The 27,740-nt window shown below is 37.7% G+C and overlaps 2 protein-coding genes across 13 annotated transcripts in view; one reads left to right on the top strand and one right to left on the bottom strand.

The window, feature by feature from the left end:
• The window catches only part of C15H7orf50 (chromosome 15 C7orf50 homolog), a 134,249-nt gene that overhangs the window by 19,132 nt on the left and 87,377 nt on the right, over window positions 1-27,740 (bottom strand). For 10 of the 11 annotated variants that reach the window (XM_068908442.1, XM_068908437.1, XM_068908441.1 and 7 more), the window contains exon 4: window positions 6,703-6,878. In XM_068908442.1, the coding sequence (XP_068764543.1) occupies window positions 6,703-6,878 (176 nt within the window). Of the gene's footprint in view, window positions 1-6,702; window positions 6,879-13,070; window positions 13,163-27,740 lie in introns of those variants that run through there. The other variant, XM_009690093.2, reaches the window with a different exon arrangement.
• The window catches only part of GPR146 (G protein-coupled receptor 146), a 56,892-nt gene continuing 44,680 nt past the window's right edge, over window positions 15,529-27,740 (top strand). Inside the window, exon 1 of one of the 2 annotated variants that reach the window (XM_009690095.2) lies at window positions 15,529-15,715. The gene's annotated coding sequence lies outside the window, so the exon portion shown is untranslated. The remainder of the gene's footprint in view (window positions 15,716-27,740) is intronic. The other variant, XM_009690094.2, reaches the window with a different exon arrangement.

Genomic DNA, 27,740 nt, shown 5'->3' with positions numbered 1-27,740 from the left:
GTTTTTACAATTAAACAATAATCATTAATACTAATATTTGTCACAGTTAGCTTTAATAGACAACAAACTGATCTTCAGTTGCAGCTAAAGAAGCCTCAGCATCTGCTCTGCCATTGGAAGCTGTATAAGTATCAGTGTCACGGGTTATTGAAGTTATACAAAGACCATGGGATGATGAGAACCTAACTCACTTTGCTACTGTTAGGACAAGACTTTTTCTCTGCCACAGAGACAGAGACTTCCTTTGAAATATGGAAGACCTGTTCAACTATTAATACCAATCTCCAACATTCAGTTTTGCAGACACGCTGATTTAGGTCAAGGAGAGGAATTCCACTTAAAGGTATGTTATGTCCTGGCAGAAATTAAAAATCAAGGGAATAGGGAGAGGAGAGTGCTAAAACAAAATCACAGATCTCTATAGTGTTAGGAAGAGTGCAAGAAATCAGATAGTAGAAAGTGCCTGCCAAGTTCATAAAAAACACAGCCGCAGAACAATACTAAACGCAAACTTCCCTGTATCTGACTCTCTGGATTCATGAGGTTTGCTATACAATTAATGAACGTGACAAAATGACCAAAAGCCTGTATGAATAAATTAATTACATCCACAGTTAATGCTTGCCCCTGAACCTTTAAAAAATAACCCTTCAATTATGAAAGCAAAACTATCCTCCATCACAATTTCCCTAATCTTTGAGGAAAAGCAGCTCTTTCAAGGCACCTCTAAAGCCCCAGTTCTTAAAGAGAATTCAGCAACAATTTCCTTTCTAATTACTATAGCTTTTCTTAAGTTCACATACTATTTTTGCTGTCGGCTAATTGAGATTCATAACTTGATCAGTTCTCCAACAGCCTATGGAATTCAAGACAATTGATGAGCTTTTGCAAATGCTGCATCTCCTTATCATCAAGGAAACTCATTCACTGGTCTTGGCCTTTATTGTGTAGAGTTTGTAATGAGGCTTTCCTGCTTTTTGTGCTATAGTTTGCATCAGTACAGCGGCTCCTGAAAGTCCATCTTACAAACGTTACATAAGCTGGTAATTGCATTTGGGGGACAATGGCAAAGTCACAATTCAGTGAGAAAAAAATCTGGATACAGAGATACTTTTAACAAATTCCTAAGGCTCTGTGGAAACTCTGATGAAGACCTGTAGTGCTGAGAGTGGCTTAACATTTAGAGAATTTATGGAACAACACACTGACATTGATGCTCAGATGATTTAAACTCTACTAATTACATGAGGGTGTGAGTCTTCCTATTTATTCTGACAGTTTAGGAGACGAGATTCTGGAATTTCAATACTTTTCAAATAGTTTTCTTCCCAAGATTAATAACAGAAAACCTGTCTGCCATATTCAATAATATTTGCATTAGACTCTGAATGTCGATCTGATTTTGCACTTCATTTTCTTGATACCCATTTTATTGTTTTTAATATCTGAAGATACTATTATGAAAGTCTGGCTTCCTGCACATAACAGATTACACAAAACCTCGCATTTCCTATATTGAGACCAGAGGTTCTAGCTGAGCTAAAACAACAACAAATAGTTAGAAAGATATTTAAACTTACTTTAAAACATACCATATATTAATGTCAAATTTTCATTACATAGAATATTAAAACAGTAGAAATAGATTTGCCATTTTTCGAACGGCCATAGCATTCTAATTTGTACCAAAAATCCATATGAATTATATTGCAAATTAAGAAACAGAATTTAAATCTGCTTAAATGTGATATAATCTCAGCATAAATTAAAAAAAATATCAGAGCAAAATATTTTTTCTTCAGATTTGCTTCCAAACAAGAAGTGGTCTTACTTACAAATAAGTGGTCTTACGTATCCCCAGAGGGAGGACCTCAAAAACACATCATTTGTGCCTCCCTCCCAGAGTCCACTGATGTCTTCCCTATACAAAACTGCTGTCTTTTCAGGAGGGTAGAGGAAGAAGAAAGGACACTAGACATTAGCTGCTGTCAAATCCAAGTAGTCAGTCTCTGGAGGGAGAGCAAAAAATCTATTTATGCTTAGATTTCTAGTGAATCTGTTACTCTTAGTATCTAAAAGGCTAAGCCACTGATGCTGAAACATCAACACCAGTGCCAATTTGAAACTAACAGAGGTGAAGGCTGGTACCAATGAAACCACTCATAATGCTCTCCTAAATAAGTTTGGAATACCAACAAGGCAGGAACTTTGGCATAAATACCAACTTTATATACTTTATACCTATTAGATATAAAAGTTTAAAGTAATGTGATATTTATATGTTCTCTGAAAGGAAGAGTTACTTCTCAGCTTTAAAATTCTCCATGCTTGGCACTGTTTATAATACAGCTTGACCAAGGACTGGGATCTTTTTTCTTCCTGCAAACACAGTAAATAAACAAGGACCCTAGCTATGATATTGTTTTCAGCAGTGCTATGACTTAGCTGCACCATTCAATGAAAAAGATATTCTGTTAACAGAGTTGGACTATTTCCCCACGCAGTAGGAAATTTTGGGAAACATTCTGGTAATACATATTACTAGTATAATACAGATCATTACAGAGAAAAGAGAATGTGCTCCTGAAGTCTATTTTTGAAATTTTAACAAGTGATCAGTAATATTCCAAGGCTTGGGTAATTCACAACAATATCTAGATAGGGATAGTATCTATTCCTTCTACTTCAGATGATATCAGTCTTGGCCTTCCACACACTTTCAATAACATTTGGTCAGATCCCTGTCTATTACTTTGATGGGTGATGGAGAAAACCATATGTGCAGATCCATATAGCAATGAACTTTCTGAGCCAAATATAAGAATAGAAACATTTCTAGGAGCGAGTAACTTGCCAAGACAAACGTGTTCTGCCAACATTTTAGCACCATAGAAGGTTAGTTAGGTTATAATTAAGTCTAATTAGCATTCCCATGAATTGCAACATCTTTTCACTTGAAGGCACTCAATGCTCTACAAAGTGTGAAAGAAGCAAGGAAATGAGAGAATTTCTCATCTCAGCTTTAAACCTGCATCATCACTGAAAAAAGAGTGATATAAAAGAGGCATATAATCATCAAAAGCAAAAGGTTTGTGCAATCCGTTTAATTACTTCCTCACTCTTGCTTTTCCCTATTCCTCTGCAGTAATTTCATTAATTTTTTCTCTTCTCTTCAGTACCACTCAGTTTTTCTTCTGCATCCCACATTCTCTTTTCTCCTCCTCATAGTTTTATAACCTCTCTGCTCCCCTTTTTCCTTTAGCTCTCTGTTTTTAATCCTCTGTATCTTCAGATCTTTCTCTCTGCTCTCCCCAAAAAGCTAGAGAATGTGGTGTTGGTAGACTTTCTTTTTTCTATTTCCATAGGCATGCTGTGATTTCTAAGAACTGTGCTGGGAAACTGCCAGAGCTTCTCTCACGGTGGGGAAAGATGAGAGAAAAACTGGTGAAGCAAGAACTTTTCTTCCTTTCCCTTAGCTCTTCTCACAGGCCAATACAAGGCAAGAGAGAAAAAAACATGAGCCATGAAATGAGGAGTGCCAAAACTTCTGCATGCCCCTCCTGGTCTCATTCTGATGAGAAAGGTCTGGGCTACCAATGTCATCCAGCTCATAGGGCAAACCCGTCAGCACTCTGAAAGCCTAGCTTGGGCCAGCAGTTTATTAGTTGGTAACAGCTTCTTTTATGTGTGGAGTTTGATATACAGCCACTGCGTGCATACAAAAACCAAAAACAAATAAAAAAAATCAAAAAGCTCCAAAACAAAAAACTAAAAAAAAACCCCCTCAATTGTTAGGATGGTCCTCCAATAAAATGCCAATTTGAACTCTGGAGCCTGGAAAAGCATTGGGACTATTTGCTTGTTTGTTTTTAGATTCTGTCTTTCACTAATAACAGATTTGGAAAATTGGAAGAACTGGTCAGTTTATAGCACACTGTGCCTAGCCTGCAGAAATTTATGAAGGCCCCTAGCAGTCCCTGACCCAGGGAGTACAGAGCAGTATTTCTGTCATGGACAGCCACATGACTTGCGTTGCTCTTCCATGCTAAGTATTAGTCTGAATCCAACTCTAATTGCTGCATTGTTTGTATCAAAGGCATCAGGAAGTAAAGTATCCAATTAACAGTCCGGCCCTCCCCTGCATTCTGCATGCCTTACTCCCTCTCATAAATGCTCTCTTCATTAATTCATCTCAGCTAAAAGGATGAGGCATGTCTTTGTGTAAGTCATTTAGTGCCTCAGCAAAGAAAGAATTGCTGCTTGTGGGCTGCCTGCTGCTTCCATTTTACTTTTTTTTTTTTTTAATAGTACATACAAAGCTATTCCAGAAGCAGGGCCTTCTAAGTACAACATCCCCCACAAATTGAAAACCACCACTCTCTTTCATTTATTTCCTTCAATGAGAATTTTGCTACTTCTTCCTGATGTTCTGCTTAACAGAGAAGTTTACTTCTCTGGTCAGGAATTTTTCTTTATTTCATCCCACGTATCAGAAAAGATGATTCTGCACATAGAAAGAACTACCACCTCTTAAAAATATGTATCACCTACAAAATAATACAGTAGATTTACCCACGCATCTCAAAAACCTGGATGTGCAACAAAAGTCTTTCACTGAATGCTTTCCAACATTTTTTTTGAAACTTATCAAAAGGTATTTCATTAAAACAAATTTAAGGCTTTTCTCTTCAAAGCTAAAGCCTCATACAGTTGTGCTCTAATGCTGTGAAGAGTCGCTTATTAAATAAAAATGACAGTTTTAATTACAATACAGTACTTCAAGTTCCACCTGTCCTACAGGAGATTCACATGTAGTCAGAGAATTAAGATTCCACTTCACTTAACAACTCTTTTTTAATGCGAGGCTTTTTATTGCAGGTGGGGCAAAACATAAATCCACAGCACCATTTTGTTTGCTTCCAACTATTTTAAGCTCTTGCATCTCTAACATTACCTTATCCTCCCAGGTATTATTCATGCCTGCAGCACTATAAAAACGCATAGACTGAAATCCTTGACCTACTGAAATTGCCGGGATTTCTACAATGGACTTCAAGAGCGGGGATTTTAATTTCCTTTCCCCAACTAACATATTACCTCTCTGATTACTTTAAATCCAGATGCTGTTCCTCCTTCCAGTCTTGCTGGGTTGAAAAAAACTTTTGAAGTATAAAAGGATTATGCTATTTTTCAGTAATTTATAATGGTGCAAGATGGTCAAAGGATATCTGTGGCTAGAACACTGTCAACGGTTATGTCTGCTGAGCAGTGTAGCATCTTATTACTGTCCCTGTTAAGTTTATGAAATTCAAATCAGCTGTTGATGAAAGAATCCTTGATAACCTATTGCCATACGTATAGCCATTGGACTCCACATATGATATGACCGAGCTACGTGGCAGGTGTATCGTCTCAAGATAAGTTGCAACAGGTTAAGTGAAACTCTGCAGTCAAATTAGTTCAAATACAGTAGGTTTCATATTATCTCATCTAACAAGGCAAACATCCATAAAGATAATAGTAGATTCTAACCCCAAACCCACAGCTTAGTCCTTTGCTTTCCAAACCTGAAAACCATTATCTCTATATCCACCACTTACTAACTCACATACCAGAGTACAGTTTCCACAGATGGTAGTGCACCACCGTCAGTCCATCTGCAGTTCAAAACAGTGGTGAACTACTCCAGCTGTTTTCCAGATCAGAAATATTATTGTCATTTTGCTATCACTGCATGCTGAAGGTTATGTAACAAAAATGCACATGTCCCTCTGCCTGGAATGCAATTAATTTCCTCCCTCCCCACTGAAAGTTGTAAGTAACAATTCAGACAGTCTGAATACTTCAGTTTTAAGCATGGCCAGAGATGCAGCCCTGGAATTATTCCAAGTGGTAACCTCCTATTTGTAACATGACAGTGTTCTGGAGTTCTTACGGACAGGGAATATTTTGCAGCTTGGAAAAAAATAAACACTGTCTTCCTGTTTACACATGACCTCTTGCTGTTTGTTCTATACTATGAAAGCCTTATTTTAATTCTTTTTATTTTGATCATAGACTTTGCTTTATGATGGAATTTTAAGAATGCTAAGAAAGTAGGCTAACTAGATTAAGTAATAACTTCCAATCCAAAATCAGTCACTGTACTTGCTATATACTTTGGAATGCAAAAATAAGGCATTGTTGTTAACTTTAAAATAGTGGCATAATCCCATCTTAATGCACACATATCCAAATATCAGAGATTTGCATTAGATTAAATTAAGACTCCATAATTCTTAACTATTTAATGAAATTTGCTTATATAAAGAGAACAAATGAAACTCCTTTGCTTAAAAGAGTACCCTAAATACACAAAATTAATTTCCCCAGTGCAATCCTTTCTGCAATATGCCTTTGATCTTTGTAATTGCAGCTAACCCAACTATATTTATGTATCAACTATAACATCTTCAGGACAGGAGCTGCCTTTTTATAAAATGTTTGTACCACACTTAACGTCCTTCAGCTGTTACTGTGATATAAATAAAATGGAGTGAACAACTGCATAGAAGGGTGTCAACTGAGATGAAACAGTAACTTAGTACTTAATTACAGGAATTTCCTTTAATGTCTTATTATTTGGTTCAGCTTGTTCTAGATTTGGCATGGTTTACAACTTACTTCTATAGGGACCATCTGTAGTGGTTTTAGTATTCTTACCTAGTTAAATAGGCCAGAGCCAGCTCAGATCCCGACAGCTTTTTGGGCTCCTCTTTTTTAGTAGAGATCCCGGCTTCTTTCATCAGCTTTTTTTCTTTTTTCTTCCGCTCTTTTTTTAATTTTCTTTCCAGTTTCCTTCTTTCCTCTGGGGTAAGATCTTCCTCTTCATCTGTTACCTCAAATAATATTTACAGAAAATGTTTATATTCCTATAGGAACACAAACTAATATGCAGAAATGCAACTGAAGAGCACATTACATATTTCGAACTAGAAGCTTCAAGCTGTATACTATACTTCCATCAGCTTTCTGCTCTGCCCAATTCACAGAACTGTAAATACTGCAATTGCAGAAATCTGCAGAAAGAGTGTTTTGCCCTCTACAGATGACTATACTGTTTTCAGCAATACAGTAATCTGAACACCTTCTAGCTTACATTAAACACCATACCTAAAGCTTGTTGTGCTGTTTGATCTCTCATACCAGAGGGAGAAATGTGAGCAGCAGAGGCTGTGTAGTGGTAGAGGAAGAGTATGGATTTTTTTTTTTTTTTAACATACACACATTGAAGTGGGAGAAGTGGAGTTTTTATATGATCCATAGTTTCTGGGGCTGTTTGTTCTGTAACCTCAGACTGCCCTGGACTGAGAAAAGCTGCCTTCCACATAGATGCTTCATCTTTATTGCAGAAATTTCCATTATGCCAGAGAAGATGATGTGACAACAGCCATCTTCACCCAAGAGCTCTAGATCACCTTTTAGTAACCTTGGGTATGCTGCGTGTATACATACATCTCACAGAGGTTGATGTTTTTTAGTTTAGAGACTGAACAATTAGTGATCCATATTGAAAACACGAATGCACAAGCAGATCCAAAATGAAAAGTTATTTAACATTACAGATGAAGAGCATTAAATAGTTCTGCTGAGATCCCAGTGCGAGATCACTCAATATAAAAATACAAACCTGTTCCATAACAAGATGAGACTTACTTCAATGATTCCTAGAACACCATGAGTTGTTGATCCATGAATTTTCCAGCAATGGTCCCACTAAATTGTTAAGTATCAACGGCTAGGTATCAACCAGAAGCATACAAAGCTCCAGCTGGTATAATGCTAGATGGGTGTTTAATCATCCCCCTCCCCACCAGATTTCTACATTCCAATACTTTTTATTTTCCTGTATGAACACTCTATAGTTTAAAACAAGCAATGACTGTACTTCCTCTCCCTTCCCCATTTACGCTGTACAATATCAGTCTTCCTGAGAAATTTCCCCTTTACAGAACCGCAACTACTTTGATGATTATCTGATACGGACCTTCATAAAACTGTAAGCAAAATAGCATCTGGGTATCCAAATCTCTGTGTACCTCAAGACAACAGTAGGAATTTGAACACTGTGCAACTACCTCTTATGTGCAATCTCCCAATAACAATTGAGCAATAAAAAGTATGACATTCTGAAAACAAGACTCTTGGACCTTTTTGGCCTTACTTTGGGATTTTTCCAAGTCCCAGACTGAATAGGTAGAGCTAATTCTTAGCTTATCTGATAGTTACAGACCTCACACTGTCCTGAATAAAATTTTAACACCTTTATCGTGGTTTAAGGAACTGTTGCTCCTTAGCCATTTCCATGCTTCAGGCACTGCAATATTATGGAGGCTAAAGGTATGCATACTGAAGACCATTTACATGTCACCTCCTCTTCCAAGTTAAGAATAAAAAACACAGAAACAAAAATAATAGAAGTATTAGCTTCTGTGATGAGATCTAGGGGTTTTTTTTGCTCCTGTTTGCTGGGTTATCGTACTTCCCTACTATCATTTGTAGCCAACTTAAAATTGTAAATATTGAGACATTTCTAAGTTACGGGTTTAGACTGGAATAGGTTGTCTGGCTTCCATTTTGTATCTGGTCATATTTAGCATCTTCTCTCAAGACATAGTTTAAATATCCTGCTCGTGACTTTTAACAAGAGGAGGAGGGGCTATGTGTGATACTGTGGAAACATAACGGCATATGGAAATGTGAAATATGATTGAGATGTTGATCAAACAGTAATGACTGTTTTGCCAATGACTCCATTCATTAATCTACTTCTTCAGAAACAGTTGTACTGGATTTGTTAGGACAACTAGAGCAGGGAACAGTTTCCTACAAGGACAAGCTATGTTTAGAAGAAGGTGAGGTTGCCGCATAGAAAAAAACAGCAATCTCGGGCAGCAAAAATGGAACTGATACAGGAAGGCTCAGGAAATGTCTGCTTTATCTGTACATAAGTAGACCGTAAGCAGAACGGAGGCCCAGAAGATTCCTGTATGACAAGCACGGAAAAGGGTGATTGCATGCAAGTGCTGTTAAGATACCTAGAACTGTAATTCTTCTATTCAAAATCAGTAAAGCAAGCTTCTTTAATATTTCTTTCAAACGTGTACGTCCCTCAAACACTTAAAACTATAAGCCCAAGAAAGTGGAGTATATGGAAACAAGTAAGGAAGCTTGGAAGATTCAGTTTTAGCTCCAAAACTTATCATAGTTGTATTAGTGTCTCGCTTCTCCAGCCTGGGGGAGGATAAAGGAGTCTAAACTTCAGGAACGTTTCCAAGAGCAAGAATTACAGTCACAGAGTGGACTCCACTCAGATCCAGCTACTTTGGAAGAAGGTGTCATTAGATGCTCAGGTTGGAACACCTGCTTACTGCCCAGCAGGGAAGGGGGCCCTGCTGGGAACTCAATAGGCCTTTAACGCCCCTGCTGCTTCGAGAAGCTATTTGACACTATCAACCTGTTCAAGTGAGCCACCCTGAAGTCAAATGAGTATCTGAATCTCAGAGGAACTGAAGCATCATACTTGCAAGGTGGGGTGAAATTATCTCCACTGGAGTATCAGAACCTCTGGGAGCCCAAACTGAAGGCAAAAGCAATGCTCGTCTTCCTCCCTCTGTTCCCTCTTCACCCGTTATGGAAACCCATAACTGAAACTTGAATTGCACAAAAAGATCAACCACTTTATGAAGATATTGGTTAAAGCCACTTTATAAAAAGTACCAAATCCTTTGCGTTACATCAACCAGCGTCTGTCAAGCGCTCTGAAACGAAAACCAAGCCGTGGTGCTAAATGTCATTACTACCGCTGACATACAAACAAAGAATAGTTAAACAAGACAATACCTGACTATAATACTATTTGCCAAAAGCACCTGCTGAGGACTAAGTGTTTGTTCAGAGTCAATTCATGTATCATCTAAGTGTACTCCTGACTCATCTTTTCAACCTTCTGTTTTCAAAGGCCAAAAAGGGCAAGAAAACAGACATTAGAATACATGAGAGTAGGACAACACAGATTTGCTTTTTTGTTTATAATGCCGATTTATTTTCACAGAAAAGCCAGCCTTCACGCGCAAACACAGACACAAAAAAGCAGCCTGTGTTGCATTTGTATAGAAGTACATTTTATAACTCATGCCGCAAAGAAATAATATTCAGGGTGAAGGTAGGCATGTAATTATTTTATAGGAAACAACATTTTCTTTTGAAAAGCCACGCTGGTACTTACTAAAATAACAATCCAGCCGCACAAAACCCAGGAAAACACTGAGGGTGGTCATTTATAAAGTGTTTGTACAAGATTACCAGAGCAGCTGTCCAACAGACGACACACTACACTTAATCTTCTTTTAAAAATAATGCAATGAATTTGTTTACTTTTCTGCGAGCCAGGAAGCTTTCAAATAAAGTGACTGTGGCACATCATTAGAGCCGTCCTGATAGAGAGGCCTCTGCTGCTTCAGACTTACAGTAAAGGCGTATCGCCGAACCTTCCCTTCCCCCCCACATTCCTCACATTATCAAAAAGCTTTTTATCCCTCTCTCCGGCCGCTCCATTAAAAACAAAACAAGTTGCTGCCTCCCTATAAGTAGGTCCCAACATAAATACCAAGCCCTAACAACATTTGTTGCCAGCATAACAATTTATGCACTGTAGGCCATCTGAAACAAGAGCATTGTTCTCCCTTCGGCGCTGGAGCTTTTCCAGGGTTAAGGGAGTCGGGATTTATAGCTTAAGGTACCCTTCGGATAGTACATACCATAATTCAGCCCAACAAAAATACGATTCATTGGACTGCTGTTTGGAACTCCCCACACGTTTACCGTGAAAATGCCTGGAATTTTATAACTCAAATGACTTTTTCTAGTTACAACTATACTTCTATCCATACCTGCCAGCTTTATTAGTCTAGTGGTATGTGCCCCGGTCTGTCCTTAACTGCTTTTTAATTTGAAGGCCTCAAGGTTTATGTCCTTCAGAAATATGTGCATTTTGGGGTATACTCTCCACTGAAGCTGACAGTAAGTTTCATCAGTAAAACACAACCCCCCCCCCAACTCTGCCCACCCCACCCCGAAAATCTGGGACTCAAAAGAAAACAAATCTAAGTCTTTCAATGTAATTTAATGCCTGGTCGTATTTATTTTAACTCAGTCTCTGTTATGATACTCTACTGATAAATCTCTCCTTTCTTAAATCGACAGCATTGTTTTTTAATCTTACGTTCCCTGCACCAATAATACGACTGTTTTTCTGACAGATGTGCCCAAAATTTGTGAGCCTTTCAGATTAAGAGTTTCAGTACAATCTTCTCTGTATTTAAACTTAAAAATAATTAGAACTGCATTGTTTCACGATCATAAATATTGCACGTTGTCCCCTCCTATATTTATAAAGTGATATCGCAACTTGTAGCGCTACTATTCAGTCTTAACTACAACATTGTAAAGTCCATATTTGAGTGTGTGATACACTTGTTTATTGACGTGATAAATTTAAAACACATGCATACAGAAAAACACAACATTTGCTTATTTGCAAAGCCTGCTGAGAGCTACCATACCACCTTGGATCGTGAGCTCATTAGATCTCAATCTAAACAAGGTCAGGCTAGGTCAGCACACTTGAATGAATGACATTCAGAGGAGAGAGCTAGGGTTTTTTTCATGATTAAGGAGGTGGGAGTCCTCCACTTGGAAACTTTCCAGAAGGCCTGAAAAGGTGCTAAGAGGGATACTGCCACTGGATGCCATATTTTGAGTAAGAGATAGACCCCCAAATTTTTAACACATATACTCATTAAAAATCCGTATCATTTTTGCAAGGGTAAGGAGATGCGAGCCCAGCCCCCCGCCCCAGGATAATGCTATACTATGTCAATCTGCAGGCAAAGGATTGTGACTGCCCAGAGTGCCCTTCATCAATGCCAGTCTTTACATTTGGGTAAACACAGTAATAAAGTGTAAATAGTGTGAGACATCTGACTCAAAATAGCTGATAGCTTCAGCTGTGGCAGCTTTACATATCAATTAAAGTCTTCCATTATTATTTGTAATTTGGAAATATTGCACAAATTTAAAACATTGTATAAGTGGTCGTTAGGAATGAGCTTGCCCGCCACAAAAAGGCAGCCGTCTCAAAGTGAAGCGAGTGAAGCTTTCAACAGCGTAAAAGCAGACCTGCTAAACAATTCAGAACAGAAAAGAAACAACCGTAACTGCAAAGGGAGCCTTGAAAAGGCAGAAAGTTTTACCCCCAACAGGATTTCCTTAAGATACCACGCTCTTTCTTATGCAGAAAGAGTGGCAAAAACAAACAACTACAGTTTTTCGGAGACCGAATCTGCACACAAGCTTAAACCGCCAGGGGAGCGTGAACTATGATAGCTGGGAAACCAGTACAAACATGGTATTAAAGATAAACTGATTTTGTTGCATTTCATCAGATCAGTAAGCAAATTTTTGAATTGGTTTCCAGTTTTATAGTTAACCAAAGGCCACTGGCTTCCTCATACCTGAGTGGAATTTAACATATTTTCTACAGGCTTCTGTTCCTTCCTCTTGCCTGTCACTATTTTAAAGAATCCTACACTTGCATCACCAGTTGTTTTTTGCCAGCACACAAAAAGGTTGAATGGAGTCAGAAGCTCTGAAAACAGCCACAAAGAACCTAATTTTCATTTAGGATAAATCTGCCTTTGAGGTTTGCCTATGTAGGTTTGAACTTCTGCCTATTCAGTGGTTCAGCTCTGCTTCCCGACCTATAGCAGTAAGCGCAAACAGACAAAACCACAGCACAACCGTTTGCTCTGCTGGGGCCAAAAGCATTGTTTGTACTGCTGCAACAAACACTGCATCGGGGCTCTGCGAGCAATGCGACAAACTCTGTGTGACCCTAACTGTAATCTACCCTGACAAACAGAACTAAATGTAAAGAATCTGCTGGAACAGAGAAGTGATGGAACGGGAGACCCCACAAAGGCAACAGGAAAAGAACTGGAAAACATTTAGAAAAATTTAGAAAGATTTACTGCTGGCATCGGTGAATCAAGCTCCTCCAGCAGTCTGCGGACTTCCATCACTTTCTACCAGCATAATAACAGAAGCCTGTAGAACAGCAAAGCAAGCAACATCAGAAATTCAGAAGATTAAATTTGAACATGATTAACAGTGACAAATGTATAAAGAAGGCTTCAAATTTTTGAACTCCAAAGAGAAAGATGAGGAAATGGATGACCACGTTTTTCATAACAGGAGCACTGTATTGCCTTGTTTCTTCATTAAGCTCACGTTATTCCATTATTTTTAATATAGGGCAATATCAAAAGGGGTTTTGTTCACTGTCCAAGAACTGACTAGAAGCTACCAACCAGTCACACAATGAATTTTGCTTACAAGTAGCCTTTTGCCCCATTATTTTAGCTTACAAAATGTTCGGTTTCTTTCTTGCACAATACATAGGAACCCACATAAATAACTGGCCATCTGCCAGCTTAAAAAAAAAAAAAAGCAAAATCTATAAATACAGTTCAAAAACTGCAAAGAAGAAAGGCTGGCAAATCCTTAGACGCAAGGTTCATAAAAGAAAGATTGACAAATGATTTACTGTTTGAGGTTTGAGAACTATGAACAAGAAAGAACTAGGCTACAACTACAGCTACAGAATTCATGTGAAATAATTCACAACCATATTGAATTTAAATAACTATTTTCTATTAGCGAGCACCTTATGAATAGATGGAGTATGACCAGAGAGGGCATATGAAATTTCACTACCATGCAGAAAGCAAACTTTGAATCAAAAGTAACATTCGTAGCAATGTACTTCCGTGTATCATGTCTGTAGAACTATATAGAGGAAAATTTTTTAATTATATATTGTACAAAGAAATAATTAATTTTTTCATAATAGCTTAATTTGTTTTTATAATCTCCACCCCAGCACTAAAAATACTGGGAATAAATTACGTTATGTTGATTTGGAAAGGTTTCTGAAGATACAACCCAGGCAGAAAAACCTCAAACAAGTTCTGCAGGAAGCCAGATTTAAATAAGAACAAGCATTTGTATCGTTCTGATCCAGGAAAGGATTCTTGGAGGAGCTGTATAAACGTAAAAAGAAAAAACCCCACACTCACCTTACATACCCATCTAAAGTATCTCGTGATCAGGTAGCATCCTAAATCTGCAACTCTAATGTAGAATGAATACAGCTTTATTAACTTGAAACTTGGCTTAATTTAAAACTACAGGATCTTCACATATTTCTTATAGTTGCGTCCAGTTCTGAAGAGTACGTAAAGTGTTGTCAGTCAGAACTGCTGAATAAGAAGAAGTGGAACAATTCACTAAATCAAACTGAAGCATTTACAGGCGCACAGAACAAGGTGATTTACAGAAACTAGCCTGCTGAATTCCACTTTACAGATTATTTGTTCCTATAAAATATATATTTTAACAGATTAAGTCCTACAGCACAAATTAATACCATATTTCTTTCTTTCCTTTTTTTCCTACCAGTATCATAGTCTCGAATACAACAGGAATATTTAAGACAACATCACCAATGCTGTCTTGGGGAATGTAGTTTTGCTTCATTTACAACGACAACACTGCCAGGAGTTTACATATTTGTAGAAGTATTTTACTTACTCTCTCTTACCCTTAATTAAACCACGTTAACCAATCAGGAGAAGACGGAAATCACAAAGAGAAAAAAAGAACACCCCTTAGAAGTCAGTCCTCGGTGCCCACATCTCTGCGACTTGCACACAGTCGCCCCCAGCCCCTCCCCACAAACGCTCCCAAGAGTTTTAACAAAACGAGTATGAGCCTGTCACAGCACTCAGCACTTTTCTCGTCGCCAGCAAAGTCACCCCTTTTATGGGTGTCGATAATTTCTCCTCAAGTGTAAAATGGCTTTAGGCTCAGAAAAGGTAGAAGCGGAGAGTAAGCTGTTTTGAAATCATTGCCGGAGAAAAAAAACCCAAGAGCTCCATCTCCTCCAATGAAAGAGGTACCACAGAGTGTAGGCAGGTTGCCAGGCGAGCTCGGCAGCGTGACCGCACTGCATTGAGTTTCTTTAATGAAAGCCAGGAAAGAACACATTACACAGTGTTTCTTCGGAGAGCTAGCTAGCCTCCAGTGATTGAAATCAATAAAAACAGTCGGCAAGGGGCCCAGTGGGGGGAGAGAGAAATCTCCTCTACAGCATTCAGTTTGCTTTCCACTTTCTCCCTCCCCCCGAAAGTTAAACTCCGAAGATCACCATGACGAGCTACTTCGCTTTCAGCACTCAGCAGATCCTGATGGGGATTTAAAGGAAGCGAGCGTTTTAAGTCGCCTCGCTCCCTTCACTCACTCAGCAGCGGGAAGAAAATGAACGGGTTGTTTTTAATTTGAATCCGGCGTGGAAAAACTTCATCAGACAAGTGCATCATTCTGCATTTCAGGAGGGGGATGAATTTCACAGCAGAAGAATGTTAAAGGGTGAAAGAGGGAGGAAAAGCAGGAGCCGTACTCCGCGAAAGCCCACTTTCAGGATGGACTGTCACCCCCGGCTGGGCAGACTTCTGCAGCTGCTGGAAAGGCTGCAGGCAAAAGACTAACACCAGTATTACCCTCATCTTAAAGCAGCTGAAACATTGGGAAGCACATGACCAAAGCCAAGACCTAGGTGAGTACAATCTGTTTTGAATGATTCCCTGTATCAAGTCCGAAAGCAGAGATACACCTTTCCACATAAGTTTCTGCAGATTGCCTCACGTCCCTCCCCATTAACTCTTAGGCAAGTTAACATTAAGCTTACACCATTTTCGAATTCTGTTAGGCCACCAATCTTCACGGAATTATAAAACATTTATAAAAGCCTTTTGTTTATCACGTTTATGTTTACTTTGCTTATTGACAAGGTAGAATCAGGGCATTACATAACTCCACCCATTCCAGAAAGACGTCGTGTTCCCTGCTCCAGGAGGTCCCTTTTGCTATGTGGGATTATGAAACACTACTGACACCGCAAGCTGAAACCGCCTGTGATCTGAAAGACTGCCAGTAATGAATTTCTAGCATGGTGCATATTTATCTGTTTTATTTTTATGTTTTAATCACCATAGCAGCCACATACACTACATACTTGCACTGAGCTCTGTGTGCTGATTTATACCATAAATTATAGCAACTTGTATGCACATGGGCGGGCGACTCTCATTCGTTCTCAACACTTACAAATCTCATTATCCTGGTTAAAAGAACTTTTCAGTTACTTATTACTGCAGTCATGGGGGATTTCTGGCACATTCGTTTAAGAATGACCAACTTAGTTTTACTCAGTACTCGTGTATTCTGTCATTACCCTAACACATATGTTTTTTTAAACAGATAACCCCCTAAAAAGAGTAAAGATACAGGTAACAATTGTAAATCAAAAAATCCTTCACAAGTTTTTGACTAACTTTAAATAAAATGATTTATCTAGACTTCAGTGAGACATTAAGGGTGAAATCAAATCCCGCCTTTTGCAAGGCAAGCGAAAACGGTGACGGATACATCTCTTTTCCAGCAATGGCAGGAATACAGTGGGACAGACGATAAATAGGTACCTGCCAAGCAAGAGCCACCTTGCTTGCCCCTTCTGTGCTGGTCATCGTCAGATGCTGACAGCACCACACAGGCCCACCGCCGGAAAGAGAGCTGAGGGAGGTACTGGATGCCTCCAGCTGCTCTCAGGATCCCAAGGGGATGTTCCATGCCAGCTGGTACAGTAGCTGTGCCTTATTATCCCAAACCTCTGAGGTGCAAACACACTCTGGATGACTCTGGCGATAGGAAGAAGAGACCTCTTAATACCGCCTCCATTTCTGTACCACCAGATAGAATGTCCCTGTGCCTTATTACCTTTCAAAGTAAGAACCATCATTTGTATGTAAGGATCCGCTTAAAGAAATATTCAAAACTGCTGTAAAGAAATTCATGCTAGCTCTTGTAGAAATGCATGGATAGTGCAGGTTTTTCTTTTTTTTTAAATCCTTTTGGTTAATTGTCTCAGCTAGAAAAGAAAGATAATGGTAACTCTCCCGAAGAGCCATATAACTGAGAAAATTAAGACAATCTACTTTGGAATTCAGGCTTAGGTCCTTGTCATATGTATAGTTATTCTGTTTATAAGCAGATCAAATAATTATCTGTACAAATTAGCAACCGTGCGGGCAATGATCTGTTTTACGTACATAATTATGGCATCTTATTTTACTGCAACAAGTGCATAAATGTGCGGGTGCAAATGTTGTTCTTCCTTTGGAAAATACAGCCTCTTCGGGTTATTTTATTATTTTCTCATCACATGGAAATGCAAAAGACACACTTAAAAAGTGACCTGGATTTTTTAACATCTCCAGGGCTGAAAGTAAGGGACTTATTTTTGCACAGATGTGTGCTTAAGCATTTTTAAAGCATGTACAGTTCTGATCAAATTATGAAAATAGCTGAAGCAATTTCTAAATAGTAATACATTTTTGTTCTGATGTTATCAGTCCAGCTTGAAACTCTTCATACAAGACAGTAGCAAAATTACAGCTGAAGAAATAATTAAAGAAAAATGCATAACAATAAAAAAGCAAGGTTGTGATTCAAAATAGAAAATGGCCCAGTATAACTTTTAGGGCATATCCACATACCCAAGATATACCTCACTTCCCACAATTTTCAAAATCTCTTCCATATTTTGCCCACTCTCAACACAGGTCCTCTGCAGAAATGACAACACTTGCACGGTTAGAGAATCATGGCAATCACTTCTAAACCAATCAACAAATTATTTTCCACTGCTCTTAGAGCTAAATTTATCCTTATACAGAGGAACGTACTTAAGTCTTCATTTAAAATTTCAAAACAGGAATGCTTGGGTGGAACGCAGGCAATGCATATCACTGGCATTGACATTCTCAAGTTCAAATGATATTCCTCCTCATCGTTCTCTCAGCAGAAAATATAAATAACTTTAAAGCAGAGTGCAGTGTATTTTTCTTTACAGTGATGCACTTTTCAGAAGCTAAGTGGAATGAGTTTCTACAGCATTTACTATTAACAGACCATGTTCCTTTCAACACACAACCTAGAAAAAAGGTTATCATGCGTTTTCCTGTTAAGAAGAGTTTTGACCCAACACAGATATTCCAGAAGTCATACCAAAAGGCAAGACATGTTCAAGTTGCCAATGGTATTAAAGCAGATTCCCTGAACAGAGACCCATTCCTTCAGATGCTTACTTCAGAGCAAGGAGATCTGGAAGAGTGTCAGGTTGCTTTGTTGAGTTAGATACAAAGTATAACCAGTGGAAATCTATTTTCTCACATTTCTACTAGCCTTGATATCCTCATATCACCAGAAGTACTCTGACCTCAACAACAAATCACATCTTCACCATAGTCAAGACTTCTTAATAATTCACATTGATTGTCCTTACAGCAATTTATCTTGGTAAAAGAGCTTTTTAAAAACAGTAGGTAAGGTTTCATAGCAACCAGCAAGCTAGATGAAGCCTTTTTAAAGGTGGAAGGACATCACCATTTTGCTTTAATCTCACCTATCTAAAGTTTTATGAAGGGGAAAATCTGCAATTCTACTAAACAATTTGAACAACTGTTCCAAAAAGGCTGAAATTCAATGACACTGACAACAGAAGCGCAATTAGGGTCTGCTAACCCCATGCCTTGGGTGAAACATAATACTAGTGTCTGCACTAGTGGCGAAAGACTGTTTCCATCCCTTGCAAATGAACATGCTCCGATACTTCCTGAATACTGCAAAGCTTCTAGGTATCAGCCTCTCATTTATACCGCTGGTTCATGTTGACAGTATTAGAGTCATTTAACTGAGTATATTTAGTTTGCTCATTCTCAAACTGAGTGACTGCTTCCCTGTAATGTACCTGTTCTGACTAAAAAACGGAATGTAACTGAACAGAGTTGAAGAAGGCTGTTTTCTCCCCATCTGGGGGAAAGACTAGTGAAGCAGAAGACTAATTATTAAATTAGTAAAAATTTATTACTCCCTAGGAAAGCCAGTTTTCCTTATGTTTGACTTAGAAAGAAACAATTTTTTGTTATAAAAAGCCATCAAAAACCCTTAAAAAAACCCTACCTCTTTACCAACCTGTTGTCATTAGCTTCAGCTCCACAGTTCAATGGGATATGCAGCTAGAAGGAATCAATGTCCTGGCATATATCCAGTAATTTCAAACTCTCTATGTTCTCACAGACAATTGAAAGAAAAAACTACTTCATCATATTTACAAAAGACAGACTTTTGTCTGCAGACAAAAGTAGAATCACTATGGTTTGATATACCAAGATCTTTTAAATAACTATGTAAATATTTTAGTATTTCATACTTATATACGCACACAACACAACCGCACATGCACATGTAGGCAGGCACATACAGCTTTCAGTTTGTGATGGACAAGATCTAAAATGAAACACCCAGGAAAAGTGAGTGGGCAGGAGTAATTTCTTCAGCAGGTTTGGTTATGAAGAGAGAGAGATTTTTTCACAACATAAGGAATGAATGAGGTGGGAAGTATAGATGTTTGCATTTGACTTTATATAAGTCCAGCGGTAACTAGACATGGGCAACTCAGACTGTGAAAATTACTTCCTGTAAAATGATTATTCTTATAAATCTATGCAATTTCCATCAATTGCAAGAGACCTTTGAACACCTGTGTGCAGAATTTGAACCCGCTCAAAAGAACAAGTACTAAAAAAAGCTCCATTCGTATCTAACGTGCAGTTCAGTTCACGCTCAATGTTTTGTTTTAAGAAATTTTGTCTTAAGGAGAAAGGTAAAGGAATAATTTCTAAGAGTTTGTACAAATTACATGCTCTAGCTTTCCTCTAGGTCTGTTTGCTGCTCATCCAATCAAAATGATCAAGTCCAAGTAGTTTTGCCTCATTAAAAATGACTGCTGGGAAGCAAGAATTTGAATATGTTACTTGCCAGTTTGAAAAGGTCTCCTGGAAGTTTCTTAAGAAAATTATATCCATATTTTCAGTATTTTGAAAGGCTCAGAAATTAAACTCAATCTATTCCCAAATCTTATTTCATTAGCAATGCTTTACATATTTTCTATTCTTTTAAGCTCCCTGATAACTATATGACTACGATACTAATTCACAGGATTTCCAAATTTATCACACAGTCCTGGAACACTAAAATGACATCTGTTTTTTATAGCATCAGGTGTGCCCTCATTATGCTTCTGTGAGGCAGAGCAGAAAATTGAAAAACAATTTTGATTTAAGACTCTAAATTAAAACCTGTCGACTGTTTAGTAAAAATACTCCATAAAACCTATTTGTATTTCAATAGACCACACTGAAGAATATCATTGTAATGCAACACAAAAGGTGGTGGTTAGGTGTTTAGGCAGCTAGCAAGTTATCCTAAAATAAAATTATATTAATCTGTGTTTCAATAATAAATAGCTTCCATATATTTATAAAATAAATAACATAATTTATGTGGATGTAATTTATAACTCCCTTCAGTTTCCAACTCAAACTTTACGTGGATAGATTAAATTTTACATCTTTGTTGAAGAGGCAAATCACATTTTTTTCTTGTAATTTGTATTCCATTTTGGTTATTATTCAATTAAGTTCCTAAAAGTAAATGAAACACACTGTACTGTTTTAACAGAATATGTGCATACTGAAGTACCTGCCATGTTGTAATTACTTATTATTTTTGTTATGAAAGTATGCAGGAGACATGAACGAATGCTTTATGATGCTAAAACAAATATAAACACAACAGAAGACAGCTGCTGCCCAAATAATTTTAAAATCAAATATAAAATGTAGTGGATAATTACAGACAGAATAACATGTGAAATACAAGAAAGCACGGACCAACCCACTAACAGGAGGATTAAGTGTATCACATACCTGCTTTGTTATCACATAATTTTGCGGGCATCAAGAGAAAGGAGTTTTAAGTAAGGATTTGAAAAAAGGACAATAGGGTGGCCCAGTGGAGTGCACATGGGGCTGCATGGTAAAGAGCACTGAGTATTGTCATTAGAAAATGCAGAGAGTCAAAGGTAAATGCTTGAATTGTTAGTGGAGGAGAAAAGTCAACATCTCCATACCATATGGGATAATGGCCAGAGTGAGAATAGATTGCAAATAGCTTTGAAAGAGAAGCAGTTTATGCTTGATGGAAGAAAAGGACAGCAAAGGAAGATAGAGATTAAGAGCAAATGGAACATCCATCTCAAAGGAAATTCTGATCTTTGAACATTTCTCTAAAAATTCTGATCAGTCTGGAAAGAAAGTCAAGATGTCAGAGCTCTCTTTTGGATGGAAACAGAAAATCTTCATATTTCATTTTACTGGTAGACAATACAACATGCTTTAAGATAGAAATTTCAAACTAAAGTCAAAATTAAAATGTAAAATTCTACCCTACCATGAGACATTCTAGTATTATGAACATGAAATGAGAGAGCAGAAATCATACTTCCCTGTTGAAAATTTAATTTAAAGTAAAGATCTTCCCTAAAATACATTAAAAAAGGCAATCCCCAAACAAAAAAAATCTTCCAGCAAGACAGAGAGGTTCTCTCATTTTTTTCCTTTTGTTTAACCATCTTTAGTGACTAGTACTTTCACTTGGAATACTGGGAGCTAAAATCATACTGGAAGGTTTTAAGGTAGAATTGAAGAGATGAACTCCTCACAGTGGTATGGACAGCATGTTTACTGAAATATAAGGATAAGGAGAAAAGGGAACACTGAAAAAGACAGAGAAGCCAGGAAAGTCAACACTTAGTTTTCTTTAAAGATAGCAGAGACAAAAGCATTTTATGTCTATGTATGATTCTTCCAGATTCTCTGAATGAGCGAGTATTTATTTAGTAGTTTCGTAAAATCTGCTGCTGACTCTTAAAAACTTCTATTAATTCACTTCCAAAGTTTCAAGTCAGGTTGAAGTGCTGATTTATTTTCCACTGTACATGAGCAACCAGGCATACAGTAACAATAAGATGTGCAAACTCATGATCATTTCCAGCTTGTCAAGGTATAAACAACATCATGATTCATACTTTCCCTGGCTTTGAAAATGTTTACAATATTTTTTTTGGTACCTATCCACTCAGATCTTGCTGTGATTAGGCTTGGGATACAACTGAAAAATAAAAAGATAATAATCTGATTCATCGAGTACTCTTGATGAATTTCACGACAGGCAGCATGGTTCACGTTTGCAGTTTTAGCCACACTTTACGAGTTGCCCAAAGTAACACGAATCTAAACTAATAGTGGAACTTCTCAGCTTACGAATTCCTGACAGGCATATATGTTCAGCTCAACAGTAGGTTACAGAAATACATTTTCTCCTTTTTTTAAACATATACTTTTTTAACATAAAATAAAAAATGGTTATAGTTCCTAAAGTGTCCAACTTGGAAAGTATTCCCCTAAGTTATTCTGCTTTATGTACTTTTTTGCTTGTAAACTCTACTGTTTATGCATCTTACTATACTACTTAAGTTGCAATTAGCATGGTCCAATGTGGCAAAGGAACCTGGCAATCACAGCTTCTTGCAGCCCACCAAGCACTTTGTGCCTTCCCCCTCCCTCATAGGGAGCCCACAATTCAGGAAATACTGCAACAAAGACTAAAGCCCAGCTGTCCTGGGAAAAACCTATGCAACAGAGACGGGAGTTCTTCAACAGGAAAGGTGGGAATGCTGCTCAGAGAGAGGAACAAAAACCAAAGAACCTTAAAAGTGCTAGCCAGGATGTCATCTCCAAAAGTGATGCTGCTCCTGTCTGCTTCTAAGCTTTGTGACATCATCCTATTTATAAAGTTTTATGAAATACTTGATATCATAAATCTGCAGCACCTTACGAAGTTGAACAACAGGAAGAGAGAACCTAAAATAAATATATAAAATCGCCCAGACAATACTCTGAATTTTCTGCATGCAGAACCTGTAGGAACTGCACTAGCAATGAATCGCATGTAGAATCACAGCAGATCTGGGCCGCAGAAATGTCATGCAATGTAAAGCTGAGCTTAGTCGCCAAAGGAAATCTGCAGAAGAGGATTGTAGCAAGCAGAATTCCAAGTAAGAGGTAATACGGTTTGCATAACATTTTTCAACCACTAAGCTTTTTGTTATTTTAGGGATCTGAGAGGTTTGATAGGTCCCGTATTCTGTTTCAACTATTGTAATTAATGTAACTACCAGGTCTGGTCTATTCTTTTCCATGTTTAGATGTATGATTCAATTCTAGTTACAGTCACTCCTGGTAAATTTTGAGTGTTACAGCAAGAGCAGAGCCTTCTTTTACTAGACTGACAGACTAGGTCTGGCAAGGATGAGAGACTGGTTAATAGATCATCTACCTCCTTTTATCTAACGACTAATCTAAGACCCAGTTTCATGATTACTTTGAAAGAAGGCCATGGGACTTACAGCAATAGTCATATTCTAATGACCAGCTCAAAGAAGAATGGCGATACATTGGAGAATTCAAATGGAACGCAAAACGGAGAGGAGAACACAACCTTCACACCGAGGCCCTCACTTGCAAAGCATCTTAAGTTGACAGTTTTATAACTCTAAATGGTTTTGCAAATGAAATCCAAACAAAAGAGCAGAAACATACTCTAAATCACTCAGCAACTGTTGCTTAGAAAACCAGCAACTACCAACTCCAGCAAACAAAGAGTGGCTTTAAGTAAGCTTAATAAATGCAAAAAACGCAGGGCTTTTTTTTTTTTTTTTTGTTCTTTCAGCTTTATTTTTCCATGTTCTGGAATCTCTACCCATGATGATTCAGTTCATTCTGAAAAATATTGTATAACCAAGTATCAATCACATCAACTTTTCATATGTTGAGAGAAGTCAGATATCAAGTGATAAAATGAGTTCAGGCAGAGGGCATATGTTAAGCAGCTGTGAGTCTGTTTAAGCTGTCTATATGCCTAAAAGCTTAATATCATTACCCAGAACTCTGATTTCTCCCCTTCCAGTCTTACACTAAAACTCCACATTATATATTACAGAAATGATTAACTTACTGGAGGAAATATAGTCACACAGTGACTGCGGCAGTACAAATAATACGCTTCTAATTTAGATGTAGTATATTTTGCCTACAGAAAAAAGATAATACAACCAAGTCATTCTGTTCAGACTCTAAATAAAGCTTTATTTGTGAATAAAAGAATACCCGGTAATACTTTGACAAACAATTTAAACCAGCAGAAGTCACTACTGCTGCCAAAAGACAGTCTCCATTTTCTCCCACCTCTTCCTTGGGTTGGCACAAGTGTTTGGGCAGTCTTGTAAACTTTTCTGGGCTAAAATTACCTCTCTGTCCCCCCCAGAAACAAATCGTTCCCTGATTCAATTCATTGGGAATGTTTCTGCCAGCAAAGAGAGGTGATATAAAGGTAGAAGCAAGTGGCTGTGCAGCTTGTGGAAACACGTTTTTGGCAGCCTCTCTGGCCTCAGACACCGTTCCTTAAAACAAAGGCAAGAGCAATATACGTAATCCTACCTTTTAAGTACAGAGAGATGATGGCTTTCAGCTTGCCAGCCCTCACATTATCACAGGTCTTCTAGCATTTGGTGCTTTTCGGGAGTGCCATGCATTGCACAGTTTGGGGCTTTTGATCATCACTCTAATTTCAATATGACAGATTGCCTTAACAAAGGCAGAAATTAAAACTTTTGCTTCAAAGTGCCTGAAATCAGGCTGTCCACATCAAACACGTTGGTATGTCAGTCACCAAGAGCCCGATCATGTTGCCAAAGCCAGTAACACACTTTCCAGTGACCTCAGTTAGAGAATAAGAAAACTTAGACAAAGGAGGCAGCAGGGTGTAGGAAATGTTTCAGTAAAAAGAAACCAGAAACTCAGGAAAGTCAGAAGAAGCAATGTTTATATGTAGGAGGGAGCAGAATGAGAGCTGAAAGTACAAAGTGCAGGAGTATCTGATAAGAGCACACATGGACGTGGTAGGGCAGGAAGGGGGCCCCAGGGGGAATACACGGAATAATACAAGGAGGGGAAAAAAAAAGGCTGAAGGATGTGCTGAACCATATGAAATATTACAAAGGGAGAGTGCAATGGAAAAGAGAGAAACAAAGGCAAAAGTATACACATGAGTAAAGTGGAGGACATAGAACCCTTCACCGTATGCATAATTTGACTGGAACAGCTGTTCTTCCTCTACATTTACAGAGAGGCAATCAAGAGTAAAAGTGGCATCTCCACAAACCAAAGAATAGGGCAGGGCAGGTAAGCACCTCTGAACAGAGAATGGGCTATATGCTTTGCTCACAAGTGGGTACTTAAAATTGAGTAGAGAACCTGAGAACATCAACTGGAAGAAGGCTATGTTTTCCTCAAGGTTAGCAAATCAGAAAGCGAGTTAAAAATGAGGTGGTATTTTTAAATGTATGATTTGGAACATGACCTGTGATTTCACTCAAGACTGACAATATTGTATACTTCACATTTTTATTATTCAAAACATATCAGGCAACAAGCAGTCTATCAGGAACACGAGAACCATTTCCTTTTTACACAGAGGGTGAGCATTTGCAGTAAGACCATAACAATGTGGATCAAATACTTTCCCTACAGTAACATTTTGAAAAAAATATTTTTCTTGCAGATGCAAGCAAGTGAATTCAAAAAACATCAACAGATAACTAATATCGCAATTTACAGAAATTTTTTTAGCCTTTAAAAGTCCTATTTTCAGAATACATAAAGCATTATTTTAAAACATAAGTCCTTCTCTGTTCTTAGTCCTCTTAGGTGAGCTATTTGTTCCAATTATTTTCTCCCTTTAGATGATGTTCTCTGGCTGCTATAGCTACTGTTCCTTGAATCACAGTGTTTCACCGCATAGCGTATACACTGACTTCCTGACCATGAAAAACTATGAAGCACGACCAGAAACAAATACCTAGGGAAACAGACTCCATTTGGATTTGCCATGTTTTCTAGCCGTGTTCATTTATATGGGCAGTGGGAAGATGCTGGTTAGCTTCCTGCACTTTAGACTAAAACTGAGCAAGAAACTTCACTTCGCTTTCTAGTATACAAATGCAAATGTATCACCAGATGTGGTCATGGTAGTTAAAGATAGAGGAGACAATATACATTGCCATCCTTTGTCTTTCCCTTTGGGTTTCCTTTTTAGTTGCATTATCTCTGAAGAGATCATTCAGTTCAGCCTATTATTGAAAGCAACTGGCTGTATATCCAGTTAAGAGTTAAAATCCATAAACTTTTTTAAAAGGCTCGTAATTTCTTAAACAGAACGTACAACAACCACTGACTGCACAAGGAAGAGGCATTCCTTGTGATGTGTGGTACAAGCAGCAGCACACTGTACCAGAACACAAGATTCGGAAATATCAACTGAGAATTTGAAATGTGTTACTGCAAAGTCCTAAATTTGATCTACTTACAACTCCCAGTCATAGGAAGCATGCGAAAATATATTTGGATATGCATGTACGTGCATATGTGTGCATGAGTGCACTCATGTTATTAACCACTTAGTAGAAAATTTTACACATAAGCTTTCTGAAGAAAAGGAGTTCATAGCTTCTCTTTCAAGAATAGGAAGAGGCATGGTTTCTATCTCGCCCATTTTAAATACATACCAGGATCTTGAGGCATTTCCATTGAGATAGCAGGCGACCACACATATCAGAAAGCTGTTTTAAATCAAACACTCCTCTAAAGAAAAGGAGCATTCTCACCTTGGACTGTTTTTATTTAGTGTCACAGCAGAAGACTGTTCTGCTTTATGAATCCATCCATTTAGAAATGTGTTTATCACAAAATGACGCTGATGTTCAACTATCAAGTTATCTTTTTGCCAAAAATAAGCTCATATGGAAGTAACCCAATAAATCAGTGCATCTACAGTGCAAGTAATAACTTAAATTTGACACACTGGTATACCTTATTCATAAGCAAATGGTAGAGGAAGAAGATGAGTAAATACTTCCAAAGTTTACTTTACTTATGCAGAAAGAGTTAAAAAAAAAAAAAAGTGGGGGAAGCAACCCCCCCCAAACAGTAAACAAGCTAAGTTAGTAATTTATTAACTTTTGATCTATAATTTATCCATCTTACAACTTTTTTAGTCACTTAAATATTACATATAGACATATGATTTAATCCAATACTGATAGACTAGCAAAATGCTATAATTATAACTATTCTTCATACTTTGAGTTGCTTCAAAAAAATTCCACCTTTACAGCACTGAAGAGCTGTAATAGGACTAGCCTTTCCTTATTGAAATTCAAACATAAAAATGTGCTATTTTAATGTGAGTGCAGACAACAGTAAGAATTATTCAAGTTGCAAAAATATGTTTGCCTACCTAATTTTTGTAAGAAGGATCTTTTATTTTGACCAAAGTACTTAGCGTCACTGATACTGGACTAATGACACAGATGAGTGTTCAAGTACAAAATGTCTAATTTTTCAAACACTAGGTTAATTTGTTTTCTAAACTTAAACCAATGTTTGAACAGTTGAGCAAATATTTGAAATGCATTTAGCTAGTTACCTATTTAGAAAGAGAACAAGTTTATTTAAAAGGGCTTTTTTTTCCCCACTCTCAGACACCACAGAACAAAATATAGA

This window comes from Struthio camelus, chromosome 15 (genome assembly GCF_040807025.1).
Source record: "Struthio camelus isolate bStrCam1 chromosome 15, bStrCam1.hap1, whole genome shotgun sequence".
In the NCBI taxonomy this organism is placed as follows: Eukaryota; Metazoa; Chordata; class Aves; order Struthioniformes; family Struthionidae; genus Struthio; species Struthio camelus.
The sequence above is the reverse complement of the archived record's forward strand: the minus strand, read 5'-3'. Positions and strand labels throughout refer to the sequence as shown.